At 51.0% G+C, this 13,213-nt stretch overlaps 3 protein-coding genes across 3 annotated transcripts; 1 reads left to right on the top strand and 2 right to left on the bottom strand.

The window, feature by feature from the left end:
• Window positions 1-2,819: 2,819 nt before the first annotated feature.
• A1O9_08153 (uncharacterized protein) lies at window positions 2,820-4,580 on the bottom strand (the record flags this gene model as incomplete). The annotated part of the gene is made up of 5 exons (XM_013402539.1): window positions 2,820-3,060; window positions 3,096-3,754; window positions 3,806-3,842; window positions 3,890-4,117; window positions 4,168-4,580. The coding sequence occupies 5 exons, from the start codon at window positions 4,578-4,580 to the stop codon at window positions 2,820-2,822; spliced, it is 1,578 nt and encodes a 525-aa protein (XP_013257993.1).
• A 4,606-nt stretch (window positions 4,581-9,186) lies between these two features.
• On the bottom strand, window positions 9,187-9,614 carry A1O9_08152 (60S ribosomal protein L23; the record flags this gene model as incomplete). The annotated part of the gene is made up of 2 exons (XM_013402538.1): window positions 9,187-9,383; window positions 9,464-9,614. 2 exons carry the CDS (start codon window positions 9,612-9,614, stop codon window positions 9,187-9,189), a joined length of 348 nt encoding a protein of 115 aa, XP_013257992.1.
• Window positions 9,615-11,318: 1,704 nt separating this feature from the next.
• A1O9_08151 (uncharacterized protein) lies at window positions 11,319-12,080 on the top strand. Its single transcript, XM_013402537.1, has 3 exons — window positions 11,319-11,423; window positions 11,480-11,547; window positions 11,594-12,080. Coding segments are annotated over exons 2-3 (291 nt in total). The 5' UTR covers window positions 11,319-11,423; window positions 11,480-11,545; the 3' UTR covers window positions 11,883-12,080.
• Window positions 12,081-13,213: the final 1,133 nt, after the last annotated feature.

Here is a 13,213-nt window from a genome sequence, read left to right as displayed (position 1 = left end):
ATATACCGTAGAAACGGATGCCATCTTTATGGCCCCAAGTCTGACGGGGATCTCGCCATTAGAAACTAAGTGAAGACGGCATACGAGTACTGTACGGTCTTGAAGTCGTAGAGTGGTAGCGCAGCCAAGGCCAAGGCCAAGCACGGCGTCTCCCTGACAAGGCTTCTAATCTTACCGGTGGAAAAAGGTATCCGATGTGACCGAAGCGGCATCTACCTCATATGATAGTGATCCCTGTCGAGCAAGGCGCCAAATTAACGAGGCCACTAAGTGCCAAGTGGTCAAGGGATCATCGCTCGTCTCCACTGCGTTCGGTAACCGTTTGGATGATCTGCCCATTAACGGCTTCTTAAGCTTCGAACTGTCGCCGCGCTCCCGTAGGGTGTACGGAATACATACGAGGTATATACGAGGTGCTCGATATCCTAGCGTCCATTTGCCACGCACAAGGGAGCAGCCAAAAACTCTCTCTCCACGTGGGAGGCCTCGCTTTTCCCCCAAGACGACAGTAATTTATTTTCGGAACACGAGATCGACTATTCCGTCCTCATACAAGGTGAGTCACCCACGTATCTCTTCGTTTTCATTAAACCGTTCAGTCTTCCCGACTCTCCTTCTGTCTGCTGGAATGAGGTAAGCAACCACAGCTGCCAAGGTCCCTGCTGCTGCTCAGCAATGTAACAGAAAAGAAAGGACGAACGGGGAAGGCTTCGAGGCGTCCATGCGACTGCGGCATCGGAATATCGACTGTGAAAAATCACCGACCTCTCGCTAACCTTACGATATGTACGCTAAGTCCTGCTTTAGTACAAGCTCGTTTTGCGACCGATTTCCCACACGATGCGACGTAGCTTTCCAGCCGCAGACCTTCAGAAACACATTGCTACAAAAATTGAAGGCAGGGTGTGCGCGCCTGCACGTCTGCAACGGAAGCAGCCAACGGAAGAAGAAAAGAAACCCTCCAGGCAAAACTAACCGAATCTAGAGTACCGTCAGAAACGCTCAAGGGCTGAAATTCAAGAAAACCAGCTACTTTTCTTCCCGTAGCTGACCAGCCAACCTGCAAAACCCTCCCTACTAACCAACAAGCAGGTAGTCCCAGACCCAAAAGATATTTGCATCTGCATCTGCATCGCCCTCAACTGGTTAGAGGATATAATAATCAATCACTTCGGTCGTCCCTCGGGCGCACTCCGGGGTCCAAAAACGCACGGAACCTACGAGGACGGAGTACTCATGCATGCGATCAGATGCATAGGGGGTACGAACTGTTGAAGCCAAGCGAACACTAAAACATGGACCCCCGGCTAATATCGTCGAGGGTAGACTCACTTCCGAACAAGGCAAGCCTATGCGCTCATTGGCACAGAGGGCTGATACTTGGAACCCGTACAGTACAGTCTGAGTCTCACTCGGTAGAGGCGGTGCATCTCTGCCTTCTGAGTCGAAACAGCTTGCCAAAGTGGTCAACAATCAACCGCCTTTTCGGATGTTTTCGATACGGGACGATACGGCGGTCCGTCGCCGCCAGAACATAAGACAGAAACACAGCGTTCTTTTGTCGACGTTGCTAACATTGCAAATCTATGTACCCAGCGTCGACTGCTGTATTGGTGATCTGTGCTTATCTCCCGCCCGCTACAGAGGTTTTGAGAGGCCTAGATATGTACATGCCTAGGTACTTCAGTAATTAGCAGTACATACTGACAGAGCAACCGGAAGCCTTTGGCCGCAAGCTGCGCAGCAGCCACAGCAGCAGCAGAAACCCTGGCAGTAGTGACAGCAGTAGCGCGAGACTCTATTCCCCATTGCTATCGTCCTTTGCTTGGTGCGGCCGTTCAGTGGCTCGCTCTTGCTCGCCGGCTAAGCACTCCTAAAGTTTCTGTCGCGCATCGATGTCGAACCTTACTTACTCGTTTATGATCCTAGAAGCAGAAGAGAGGCGACACGTGGATAACTCACACCCGATGGACCTCCACATGACGCTCGATGGAACTTGAAGTAGGCCCAGACCATTAGATTCGTGATTCGAAGAAAAAGGGGGAAACGGTAAAAACCAGCAGCAGCAAAAACGACGTGTGGAAGTCATAGACTAGACACACATATGAAGAACAGAGCGCGGTAGGAGTATCCCAACAACGAGCCCTTGGCCATCTCCATCTCCATCTCCATTGCCGTTTCCAAGAAAAGACAGCACTCACATCATCCTGCATCGTCGTGGTCGAACATTTGACTTGCCCCGGAGAATGTCTTTTTTCCCTGGACCCTCTCATACACATATGGATTCAAGCAACTTTCAACCCACCTACATCCAATTAACAATCTTGTATGACTCCCAAGCACCTTTTTGGGTTTCGCTTATGTATTTCTGACCCTTCCCAGCGTGTCCGACTCTTCCTCCAACGCCGCGCTAATTCCCAGTTGTGATCATTTTGCCCTCTGGTTGTCGACCAAATCTCACGTCATTATCACCTATCTTTAATCCCCGTTGTAATTCATTCTGTCGTCACATTTGTCGCTCTTTACCCTTAAAATCATGGAGTTGCTGGTAGTGCGTATGCTGTTGTAGTTGGTGTTGGTGTTGTTGCTGATGATGATGTTGGTGCAAACTTGAAGACAAGGTGCTTGGTGACTGTACGGTTGTCCTGTAGGAAGAAACAAATGAATACTCAGCTCGTCAGGATTCCAGCATTACGATGCCTCGTCATGCCCAGAGTTGTGAAGGAGTGACGAACCGAGTATTCATATTCATGCCTCCGTAAGGGTACGGTGGTTGAATTTGACCAAAGTAGTCCATTCTGGAACCGGTGATTTCGTGGCTACTTCTTGAATTGTGCTGGTGCTGTGGCGGTGAACCATACACCAGCCCCATAGCCCCTGCACTTGGTCGCTCGCCCATAGAGTGCGCTCGTCCCAGGGAGCCAATCGATGACATTGCAGACTCTCTCCGCGCGTCCCCGGGACTCGATATGTTGGGAAAGTACGAACCCGGAAGCGGAAGGCTGTTGGATCCATGCATTGAAGAATTGGAATACATGGACTGCGATGAGATATCCGTTCCTGAAGAGGAGATCGGCATATGTGGAGACACATACGGACTTCCTTGAGGTGACTGTCGATACGCGTCCAGGCTTTGAGAACTTTGACTGTTCTGTCGCTGCCGCAACCGATAAGCCGTCATAATCTGGACCGGCACATCTATCAGTGATAGAGCTACCTGAACACTTGCATCTTGTGGCTGAGTGGATCTCCTCGCCATCAATATCTCGTGCACACGTTCAAGAGGTAGCACAGACATGCTTCCAAGGTAAGCTCCACCAATTTCTGGGAATAGCGGTTCCACGGCTAGAGCACTTGCATAGAGGTGTGCTAGCAGGGTCAAGGCTGCCAGGTCAGACTCTCCCGTTCTTAGTATCGACGAGGGTAGCCAAAAGATCAAATCTCTCAGAGGCTGCAGCCGAGGGAAATTTTGTTCGGGTGCTTGCATTTGGACATCTCTTTGCAGCTCCTGGAGATAATCAAGTAGGCGTCTCGCGTGCTCAGCAAGTTCCTCACTAGGGGGAAGTCGTAATTGGAGGTTGTGAAGGGCTGTAGTGATTTGCTCCACCCTTCGAAGGTCATCATGAGGAATTGATAATTGCGCATGTGGTAGGGTTGGTGTCGCAGGAGTTCTAGCTCGTGCGATCGAACGTTGATGGTCCAAAAACCGAGCCAATTCAGACTCATGCACCCACGGTCGCATTGCGTTCATCACCTATAGCACAATCAATATCTAATGCATGGGGCCAGGCCAGGTCTCTCTTACTGTCGAGACGCCTTGCTGAAGGGAAGCCCAACTGCGCCTACATGCCGGGTTAGACATAATTAGATGTCAGAGTGTCATGCTCACCATTCCGTGGCCTGCCAGGACAGGAGCATCGAGGCTGCCAGTATCGCCTCGGAGTTATCCCTCGAGAAGGCTCCAATAGCCTCATGTAAACCTTTCAAGGCTACCCCTCGATGGTGATAGGCAAGGTTCTCCGTATCGACATTTTTTGTTTGCCAAGCCAAGTGCGAAGCGGAGAGGGCGAGTAATGCACTCATCACAAAATCATGAGACAATGCAGCATTGATGAGTCTAATGCTGGGTTAGTACGTGGTTGTAGAGGAGGGGGTCGTTGCCCTCACGAAGTCATCTTCAAGCCCCATGCCGTACAAGAGCTGTACCCTCTGTTATTCATATCTGAAGACAGGGTCACCATGTGGTGGATCAATCTCAAATCGATGGTCGAGAAACGAGTCCAGTATACCGTGTCATGCATGCGGAGTTCTGGCAACGGGGGCTCTCCAGTAATGCGCCAGTTGTCCAGACGATGCTGAAGCTCAGGAGACATGAGGAGGTCTGGAGGTTTCGAGCCTTTGAGAGGCTCTTCTCCAGCGGCTGGCATGTCCATGTAGTCACATCTGCAATTGTGTTTCGTGCAATTGCGACATTGTGGGAAGTTCTCGTCGCAGCGTATATGGCGTTTCTTACACGTCCGACAGCCCTTGCGGGATTTGGTGTGGCTCTTCCTTGGTGGGCCTCCTCCGGGCCCTGCCATCCTTCGCGCCAGGTTTGCTGAAGGCCCCGAATAAAAGTGAGGTATCCAACAATATAAACCGAGCCTAATCACATATGGGATGCGAATGTTCAACAGTCAATGAAGACTGATGGTGGTGTAGTTGAGGGAAATATGTCTTGCAAGTGAAAATATTTCGATCACCGGCAGCGCAGTCCACTATCAATGAACTCGGGAGAAACAATTTCGTAAAAGTGAGTGGTGTTGTCGCGAAAGGGTAATATATCTTACGCGGTAGGATGGTTCGGATTAATTGTAAGGCTGAACCACACCTGAGGCCCCCACAAGAACCTCCGTATACGTTGGGATGAAAATACACGCGCACTGGGCGGAGCACTCTCGGCGAAGAAATGCTACTGGACTTGGGAAAGAGTCACTCGTATGACCAAAGGGCGTCTAGGCGAGTTCGTCATCCCCGGACAAAATGTCAGCAGAAGCAAGTGGTTGTCTATGTCATCATAGGCTCAGAGGCGGTGTCGAAGGTGTCTCGAGGGGAAGAGGTCGGGAACTTGGTTGCCACGAGGGTTTCATCGCAGATGTACGAATACCGACCCTTGAAATAGACTGTTTGGAGAGCAGAATACGGATGCGGCTGGAAGCAAGACAGTCTAGGCGACTGCACCGGCCAGAGGGGCTTCTAAGAGGGACTGAGCAATGAGAAGCGGAAGACTCAGCCTCGATTCCATTAGGGCGGGATCTTCCATGAATTGTCTGCTCGATCAACTTTGAGTTCAGGAGCCACCATTTGGGGAAGGCAAATTTGTGACGCAATTGGAAACCGGGGCCTCCATGTCAAGAATTATTGAGTTTATTCCAACATGGATATGAGGGATCAGGCATGCTGAACGGACAGGTCAAGAATTCAAGGCGTGCAAAGGCTGTGGTGCGATGCGCTTGGTGGAGAGAAGCTCTGATGCATTCCTAAGGGCCGCGTGCAGCTGGGATGCATTGACTTGGGACCAAAGTGACTAGCAGAAGTTTGGGAAAGTTTTTTGCACACCTCCATGGAGTTCAGACAGGCAGAGGAAGAGGCTAGGGACAGGGGAGGCGGAAAGATCGAATCAGTCCTGGCAACCATAGCTGCGAGCGGCCACCGTCGCCGATGGTTGAATTTGAGAGGTCGACAAAGTCAGGGATTGTGAGAAGGCAGCGCGCCAAAATTCTAAGAAATCGGTAGCGGACAGCGGATGGATGGACACCAAGCAAGACAAAGGGTCCGGCGATTGTTGTTGCTGGACCAGCGATCCTCAGGCTGGGGACGGGGTTTGTCCTGATCCCCAGATGTACATGTCAGTCAAATGCTCCGTCTTCCCGACTCCGTACTCGGTATTGTATTTTCAGATGAAGCAAGAGGCACACTGCCCCGGGCTGTTTTCTCGTGTCTGGTAACCATTCTGGTGGGCCAAAATGGAGCCAATTTGGACGGGGGTGATGAGATGAGCGAAAACAACGTCGCAGAACTCGCAGGCTTGCCGTTGAAGCCTGACTGGTTATGGAGCATGAGATGCCAGGTAAAGTTAGCATTCAGCTAGTCCAGTTTGATTTTGGCAAGCGCATGGACCCTCCTGCAGCCCTGTCAAGCGTGACCAGACGTCTACCTAGGTAGGGTAAAGGATGGTGGACGGTGGCATAAGACTTGGAGGAGGGGTGGTGAGAAAAACGTGTGAAAAGGCCGCTTGAGCTGCAGCCGGGATGCCAAGTCCAGCTGAAGGAGGGACTCACGGACTCACGGACTCACGGTCCACAATTCCAGAGGCAGTCACGGCGGGCAGGAGAGCCAGTGGAAGTGGAAAGGAGTGGGTGCCAATGCCACTCAGTACTACTGGCAGGTGCAGTGGCCTACGAGTGCTGCAAAGGGCAAGCGCTGCCAAACGTGGTCCGACGCCTCTGCAGCGTTTTTCCCATGGAGCTGGCTTAGGAAGCGCCTGGGTCTATGGTACTTGTAGTATTATGTACCGAGGAGGCCGCCAGTAGCTGGAAGGCCTCTGCAGCGGCCGATTGCACACCCACCACTATGAGAAAGGTATGGCAGGCGGGCCCCGCGATTCCCCCTCGTAACACTCACCCACTCACCCAGGTGGAGGCAAGACGGGACATGCCAACGGCCGGCTTGAGGTATCAGAATACTACTGGCGCTGAACCAGGCCACAGTCCATCAGTCCTTGCACTCAGTGTGAACCCTTTGGTCCCGAACAGGCTGTCGACAGCTTCACGTGACAGAAGGAACCCCTCCAACCAGAAGAGACATCCTCTCGCCCATCTCGGATGAGGCATCTCAAGCATATGATTAGCTAGGGGAAAGCCGGTAGCTTCAATGTGACAGGATGCAGCTTCAGGTTTTTTGCAAATTGGGGACCGCCAGATTGCATGCAGGCTTGGATCAGCAACAGCTCTTTGTAGTCTCTCCACTCCAAGTGCAGCATGAAAAGCCTCTCCAAGACTGGCTAGGTCGTAAACATCCCACGAACCAGGGCATGGCCTTGAACAACCGGCGCGGTGTAGGTGTTCAATCATGCCTTGACCTCTGGGGGCTTGAAACATCAAGGACACCCGTTACCGTGGAATACCTTTGATACTGACTTGGTCTGTCCTCTTTCAGGATGTTGAATGACCAAGGAAAGCCCAGCAAATCTCGATCATCAGCTCGATCATCAGCTCGACCTCACCGGCTAGCATGGGTCTGGGATGGGATGCAGCCAACGAGCACACGCGGGGTTGTGTTGAATGGGTCTACCCAAAGGGAAACCGGTCCAGGATTCTCTTTCTACTAGCTGCAATTCTCGCTGGGGAGCCAATGCGCACCATGACAGCATCCTGGGCTCTCGCTAAAGAATGGCAATCTGGACGAGTCTGGAGTCTGGACAGTCACATTTTGCTCAAGGAGTTGCCTTTGACCAGAGAGGGACCCTCTGCCCCTCGCTTAGTGGTCCTCGATCGCAATAGAGATTAAGCTCATATTGACACATCGGAACTAGATTTGCCCTGCCGATCTCGAAGAGGCTCAAGAATCCACTCTCAAGCCAATCCTACGTAAATCATATTCATCGTGTTGCAAAGTGCTCAAGGCTGAGAGGTCCTCCGCACCCGGTCGGTGGTGTTTCCACGAAGCCAGGGGATGGAGTACCTGGTGCATGGTCGTATATTCGTCTCAAGAAGTCTCGGATTTTATTTGCCATAAGATGTGCGTGGCGGACACTGTAGACCTGGCATTGTTCCAAATCCAATACCCGCAGTGTTGCACAGAATGTTAGTTTTCTCTTCGGTGGGATTTTCCAGCTGCTCAGAGACAGACATGCCACGCTTAGAATGAGGCACCAAGCGCACAGAAACCCAACCTCTCCAAACCATCAACCCAGTCTTGTTATTTAACCTTTGCCGAAATGCACTTTTGCACTTACCAGAAATGAACTGGCTTTGGCCCGGCACCCTGGACCTCCACCACCAGAGGACTTTAGTCTCTGGATCTTCCTGCTGGTGGCCGTAGATGCGGTGGGTGCACTGGGCGCCCTTACCGAGTTCCGACTTAGAGCCGGAAAGCTCCAAGATTCGCCTCTCAGGCTCTCACCGTCACTCAATATGGAGCACAGTCCTCCGTAGTGGCAGTGACCGGGCAAGATGTGGCTTAAATCTGCAGAGGCCTCCCTGGCCAGAATGTGTATCTTGACTCAAAACATGCCAAGTAAGATCTGTCACCGGTGGGAGTGAATCCGATTCAGCTCAGGTAGGGGCATTGACTCCGGCAACGCCTTCCCGAGAACAGGACTTCCTTTGCATGTCCGTCGTGTGATTGCAGGTAGTAGTGTCGTCCCAATCAAGGTGGAAGAAGGAAACAGTCACATAGACCCGGAACACATCATCAGGCCACATCCCCTGTAACAATACACAGTTACGAGTACTGTATGTCGGCTAAACTCAAAAACTGGGACGATCTCCGACTGGGAGCCTGGACAAAGGTGTCTGCTTCGGAAGGCTGAATTTCCCAACCACGTGCCGCTACCGAGACCTTGGGTTTGACCTGCCTCGTACCGTCGAAAGAGCTTCTTCCTGGCCTTTTTAGGCTCCTCAGCTCTACGAGTCTGCCTTACCGAGTACGATTTGACCCAAATGGGTCAATTGTCGACCAATTCAGAAATCAGTGGGGCTACTGATTACGGGCTACAATTATAGAGAGGTTAAGGCCGTTTTCCTGGAAGTCCCTCGTGTCACGGTACATAGAGAAAGAGAGTTTCATGTCAATAAACATAGCGATAAGGAACAAGCTGTTCGGGGCCCCAGTAGAAGAAGTGGCTCTGCACCGCCGGCACCCGTGGAATGGGTGACAGTTAGGCGCCGTCAGGCCTCATACTGCCTGGTCAATGTAGTCATATTTGGAAAGGTCTTACGGGGCAGACTTTCCTGCATTTCCAACAAGGAGACTCTCCGAAAGCATTGTCGGATTGCACAACAGAGTTGGCGTTGATGGTATCATTTTTGTAGACGAGGTGTGCAGCATTTGTCAATGCCACCCTGAAATCTTGATGCTTGATCGCTTCTTGGATCAGATCATCTCTTTTATTGCCTGGTGAAAAACTCCGATGCACCGCCCTTCTTACATCACAACACCGCTGTTACTCGCTATTCTGGGCCATAGCTCAGCTGCTTCCTTTCCAACGGGTCCAGTAATGGCACTGCCCTTCATTTCGCCTTTGGGGTTGACAATGACGCCAGCGTTATCTTCGAAGTAGAGGTAGATTCCATCCGATCGTCGCCAAGGTTTCGATTGTCGGACTACAACCGCAGGCATGACTAGGAAAAGACAACAAAGGTGAGCTGCGTTCTCTTGTCCAAGTGGGAACTTCGTGGTGATTCGTTCGAGAGTAACATACCCTTCTTCCTCAGCTCAGGCTTTCCCTTCTTGACCGTGGCCATGACCATGTCACCAACGCCCGCGGCGGGAAGTCTGTTCAATCTTGCACCAATTCCCTTGACTGAGATGATGTATAGATTTCGAGCACCCGAGTTATCGGCGCATGACATTACGGCTCCGCTGTAAGCAAGGGTATTAGTCCAAGTCCAACAAGCGACATGTTTCTTGCGGATCGTCCTTGCACAAGGCAATAAAGTCCAAAACCTGCCATCACGGTGGAGAAGGTCCCAGCTTTGGTTTCTTTGGAGATCCTTCAGGCATCGGCATCGTGGAAATCGGAGAGTACGTACACAGGAAGACCGAGAGTCATCTTGAGTTTGTTGCCAGAGGCACCACCGCGACTGCCGAAGACAATTTTATTAGCTGAGCGTCACTCATATAAGCCAACCGTTCGCCCAGGACCGCGATTATGGTTTGACTCGTCGTAATCCTCGCTTGGAAATCAACTTACCCTCGCTTCGACATCTTGACGGTAGTGAGATCTGTGCTGTGTTTGGTGTGAGGGTTTCTTTACGATAGAAATCGAAGTCGCAGTCTCGCAGACAGCCCTTTGTGCCAGTGAAATTTCATGTGCGGTCTTGGCGTAGTGGGTGCGGAGCAGCAATTGGAGACTAATATTACCTAAGCATATGTCCCCTCAGTCATGAACCCTCACGTGCGAGTCACGTGCTTCGCAGCGTGTCGAAACACAAAAATGCGACACTCCTGAACGACTGGAGCAAACTGTGTTGCTTATCTCCTGCTTCATCCTTGATATCTTCGCAAATTGAGTCCGGGCAAAACACAAGTTGAATCATGGCTAATTGGGAGCGTCAAGGCTGAATTTCCATGATGCTCTTCCCGCTCAAAACGCTTTCCTTATGCTTGATACTATGCATGTTCATCTTCGCCTGACAGACAGCAACCAAGGATTCTTACATACTTCCTATACACTTCAGCTGTCATATCCAAGTCATCGTAGGTACTTGTTGGTATCTAATTGACCTAATTCCAGCCCCACCAATAACTGTTTCCTTGACTTGTTGTACATCGATGAACAGCACTCTCCCCGTTGTGACGGGATCCCGATCAAGCTTTCGGAGCGGCCTTCGAAAACATATCGAGACGCACCGGAGATCCACTATACTCTCAGACCCTCAATAAGTTCTGCCACGTGCCCTTAATAGCTGAATTCTCGCCTATACATGCATGACTGGAAAGGACGTAAAGGCGATGGATCCGATGAATACAAGTCAATCCAATCCCTGCCCCCCTCTATCCGCCAATCCATTATCTCTTTCCTGCATGTCCTCCCAATTTCCCTAGCTAAGAACCACAGAGCCTGAACTCAAGAGACACCAAGGGGAGTCTGACATGAGGCCAAGTCGGCAGGCTGGGCGCGACTTACCATATATGATATGGGCTCCCAACCAATCTCGGAAAACAGCGTCGATTCGTAATAATCATCCATATTGTGCAGTCCAAGCATACCACCACTATGCACCATTCATCGACGCTTTTCCTTCATCCCTCGAGAGCTGATAAGTCCTCATCGCTTGCTGACTGTGAAATAAGTCCAAGGTAATATTCTGCTGTGGCCCAAATAGCAAGTTTTCTAAGAGGTTACACCGACCGACCAAGCGTGGTAAGAGCAGTTGAAAGGTTAGATCATTTGAAAGAAGCGCTTTCACGTCCCATTGCGAATGAGACGTCCGGCTTTTTTGAGCCAGACTCGACCACGCCGTGGAAACCACAAGATCGACCTTACAACCCGTCCTCTCCAGCGAAAGTGAGTGGCAGCAGGCTGTTCTGGGTTCCACTAACCCGAGTGTTAGCTTATCGTCGTTGGCGCGGGCATAGCTGATATTACTGCTTTCATATTGATATATAGGAAAGTCAAGAACTTGTCTTATACTGTGTACGAACAACGAGGCACTGTAGTGAGCATACCTGCTCTCACACGTGCAAGGCTGGGTGGGCTTGCGGAAAGAAACAGGGCGATACATGGGCGCAGAATCGCTATCTTGGAGTCAGGTGTGATATCCTATCAGATAGCTACAGTATGTATTGATATATATCCTGTTGCTGTCCAATACAAGCTCTACTCAAGGCAAGTATTCAGAATTGACATTTGGTCTGCACCCTCGCTGGCCGGAGTACTACTCCCCTGGATGAGAAATCCGAGAATACACTTGTCAAGGAGTATGGAGTCGATGAGAATCTTCGTCCCAAGCACCAATTTCTATCCTCCAGGCAAATGGTCTGACATTATACACCAATGGGAGGTTATGATCAGAGATCTCGCCACAGGAGATATTTTCACCGATACGTCCCACTTTTTCGTCGAGGCGGCCGGAAGACTGAACGTCCCCAACTTTCCCGGACATCCCAGGGTTTGAGTGGGAGTACAAGGGAGTTCTCGTTCACACCTCTCAGTAGAGTGAGTACCTCACTCGACGCTTCGGGGGGAAGCGTATGCTATCATAGGCAACGCCACCAGTGGCCAGCAATTCCTTGTCAACACATCGGACAAGGTTGCGCATGTTGATCACTATGTGAGGTCGCGGCAATGGATCGCCTTTGCTTTCTCACCGGACTTCGTCCAGGCAACCTTTGATGTTCTGGAACGCATGTGTTTACTGTGCAAGAGAAGGAGGGGTTTAACTCTTGAGAGCGATGTAAGTGCCTACCTTGAATATCGAAAGTCGATAGAATAAAATCTGGATGGGAGCTTTGAAGGATCGATTCATCGGAGTGAAGCCAACGACAAGGCCTACAATCGTATAGAATGGCACTATAGGCCCGAGTCGAGGGTGACGAAGCCTGGTTTGAGCGTCTAGTCCCCGACTTTGCCAGCCTTCCGAACTATCTCAAGGAAGTGGGAAGGATCGATCTGGCCACCTTGCATGAGACGTACAATGACTCGTTATTGAAGACTTGTAAAGAGCCGTGCTTCGGAGCAAGGTTGGTTGAGTTAGTCTTTGAGTGTTCCCAGATGAGATTTCAAGTAATGCTTTGATAGTATTATTCCTCGCAGCTGAAGTAACACGAGTCATGTGTCCGTCTCCAGCCTGAACATAGATATTCTGTCCTCAATGGCTCCCAAGCCAACGGAGCAGGGATTCAGGAGCCTTGACTCGCCGCGTGACCCCCTCCGTTGTACAATACAATGTGATTTGGGTCTGAGTCTTTTATAGAGAGGTGCACGTGGCCAATTTGCAAGGCGTCCAGATTCGTACTCGTAAGGTGTCAGGGCCTAGGATTGTTGTTACACGAAGCCGAAACAGTGCAAAGGCCTCCTGAGACCAGCATTGATGGTCCACGATCCCACACGAGACGCATCGGCTACGAAACAATAGGGAAACCCGGTGAGCTGGATAGCTTAGGTTACACACGGAGGAGAGAGCGTGCGAAATTAAGTGTAATCCGACATCTCGAGCATCACAAACGAAGAAAGGCTTGCAGGAATACCTGGGTATGTACTCCGAATGAAAGCTTGCTGATTGATTCATGACACTGGCATGACACTGGCATGACACTGGCGGGCCCACGCGTCCAGTATACGTAGTACCAAGCCCAGGGCACAAAAGAACCGTTTACCTAACGCACGAGGGACCTGAGGAAGCCTGTGCTCTGGCTGAGGTTTGGTTAAAGGGTGTCTGTCCGGGCGACCCGTTGAAGCCAATCTTGTGACGAATTGGTTAGCTTCCGCCCGAGGCGCATGCCCAAT

Source organism: Exophiala aquamarina (genome assembly GCF_000709125.1).
Source record: "Exophiala aquamarina CBS 119918 chromosome Unknown aczIA-supercont1.7, whole genome shotgun sequence".
NCBI lineage: Eukaryota > Fungi > Ascomycota > Eurotiomycetes > Chaetothyriales > Herpotrichiellaceae > Exophiala > Exophiala aquamarina.
The sequence above is the reverse complement of the archived record's forward strand: the minus strand, read 5'-3'. Positions and strand labels throughout refer to the sequence as shown.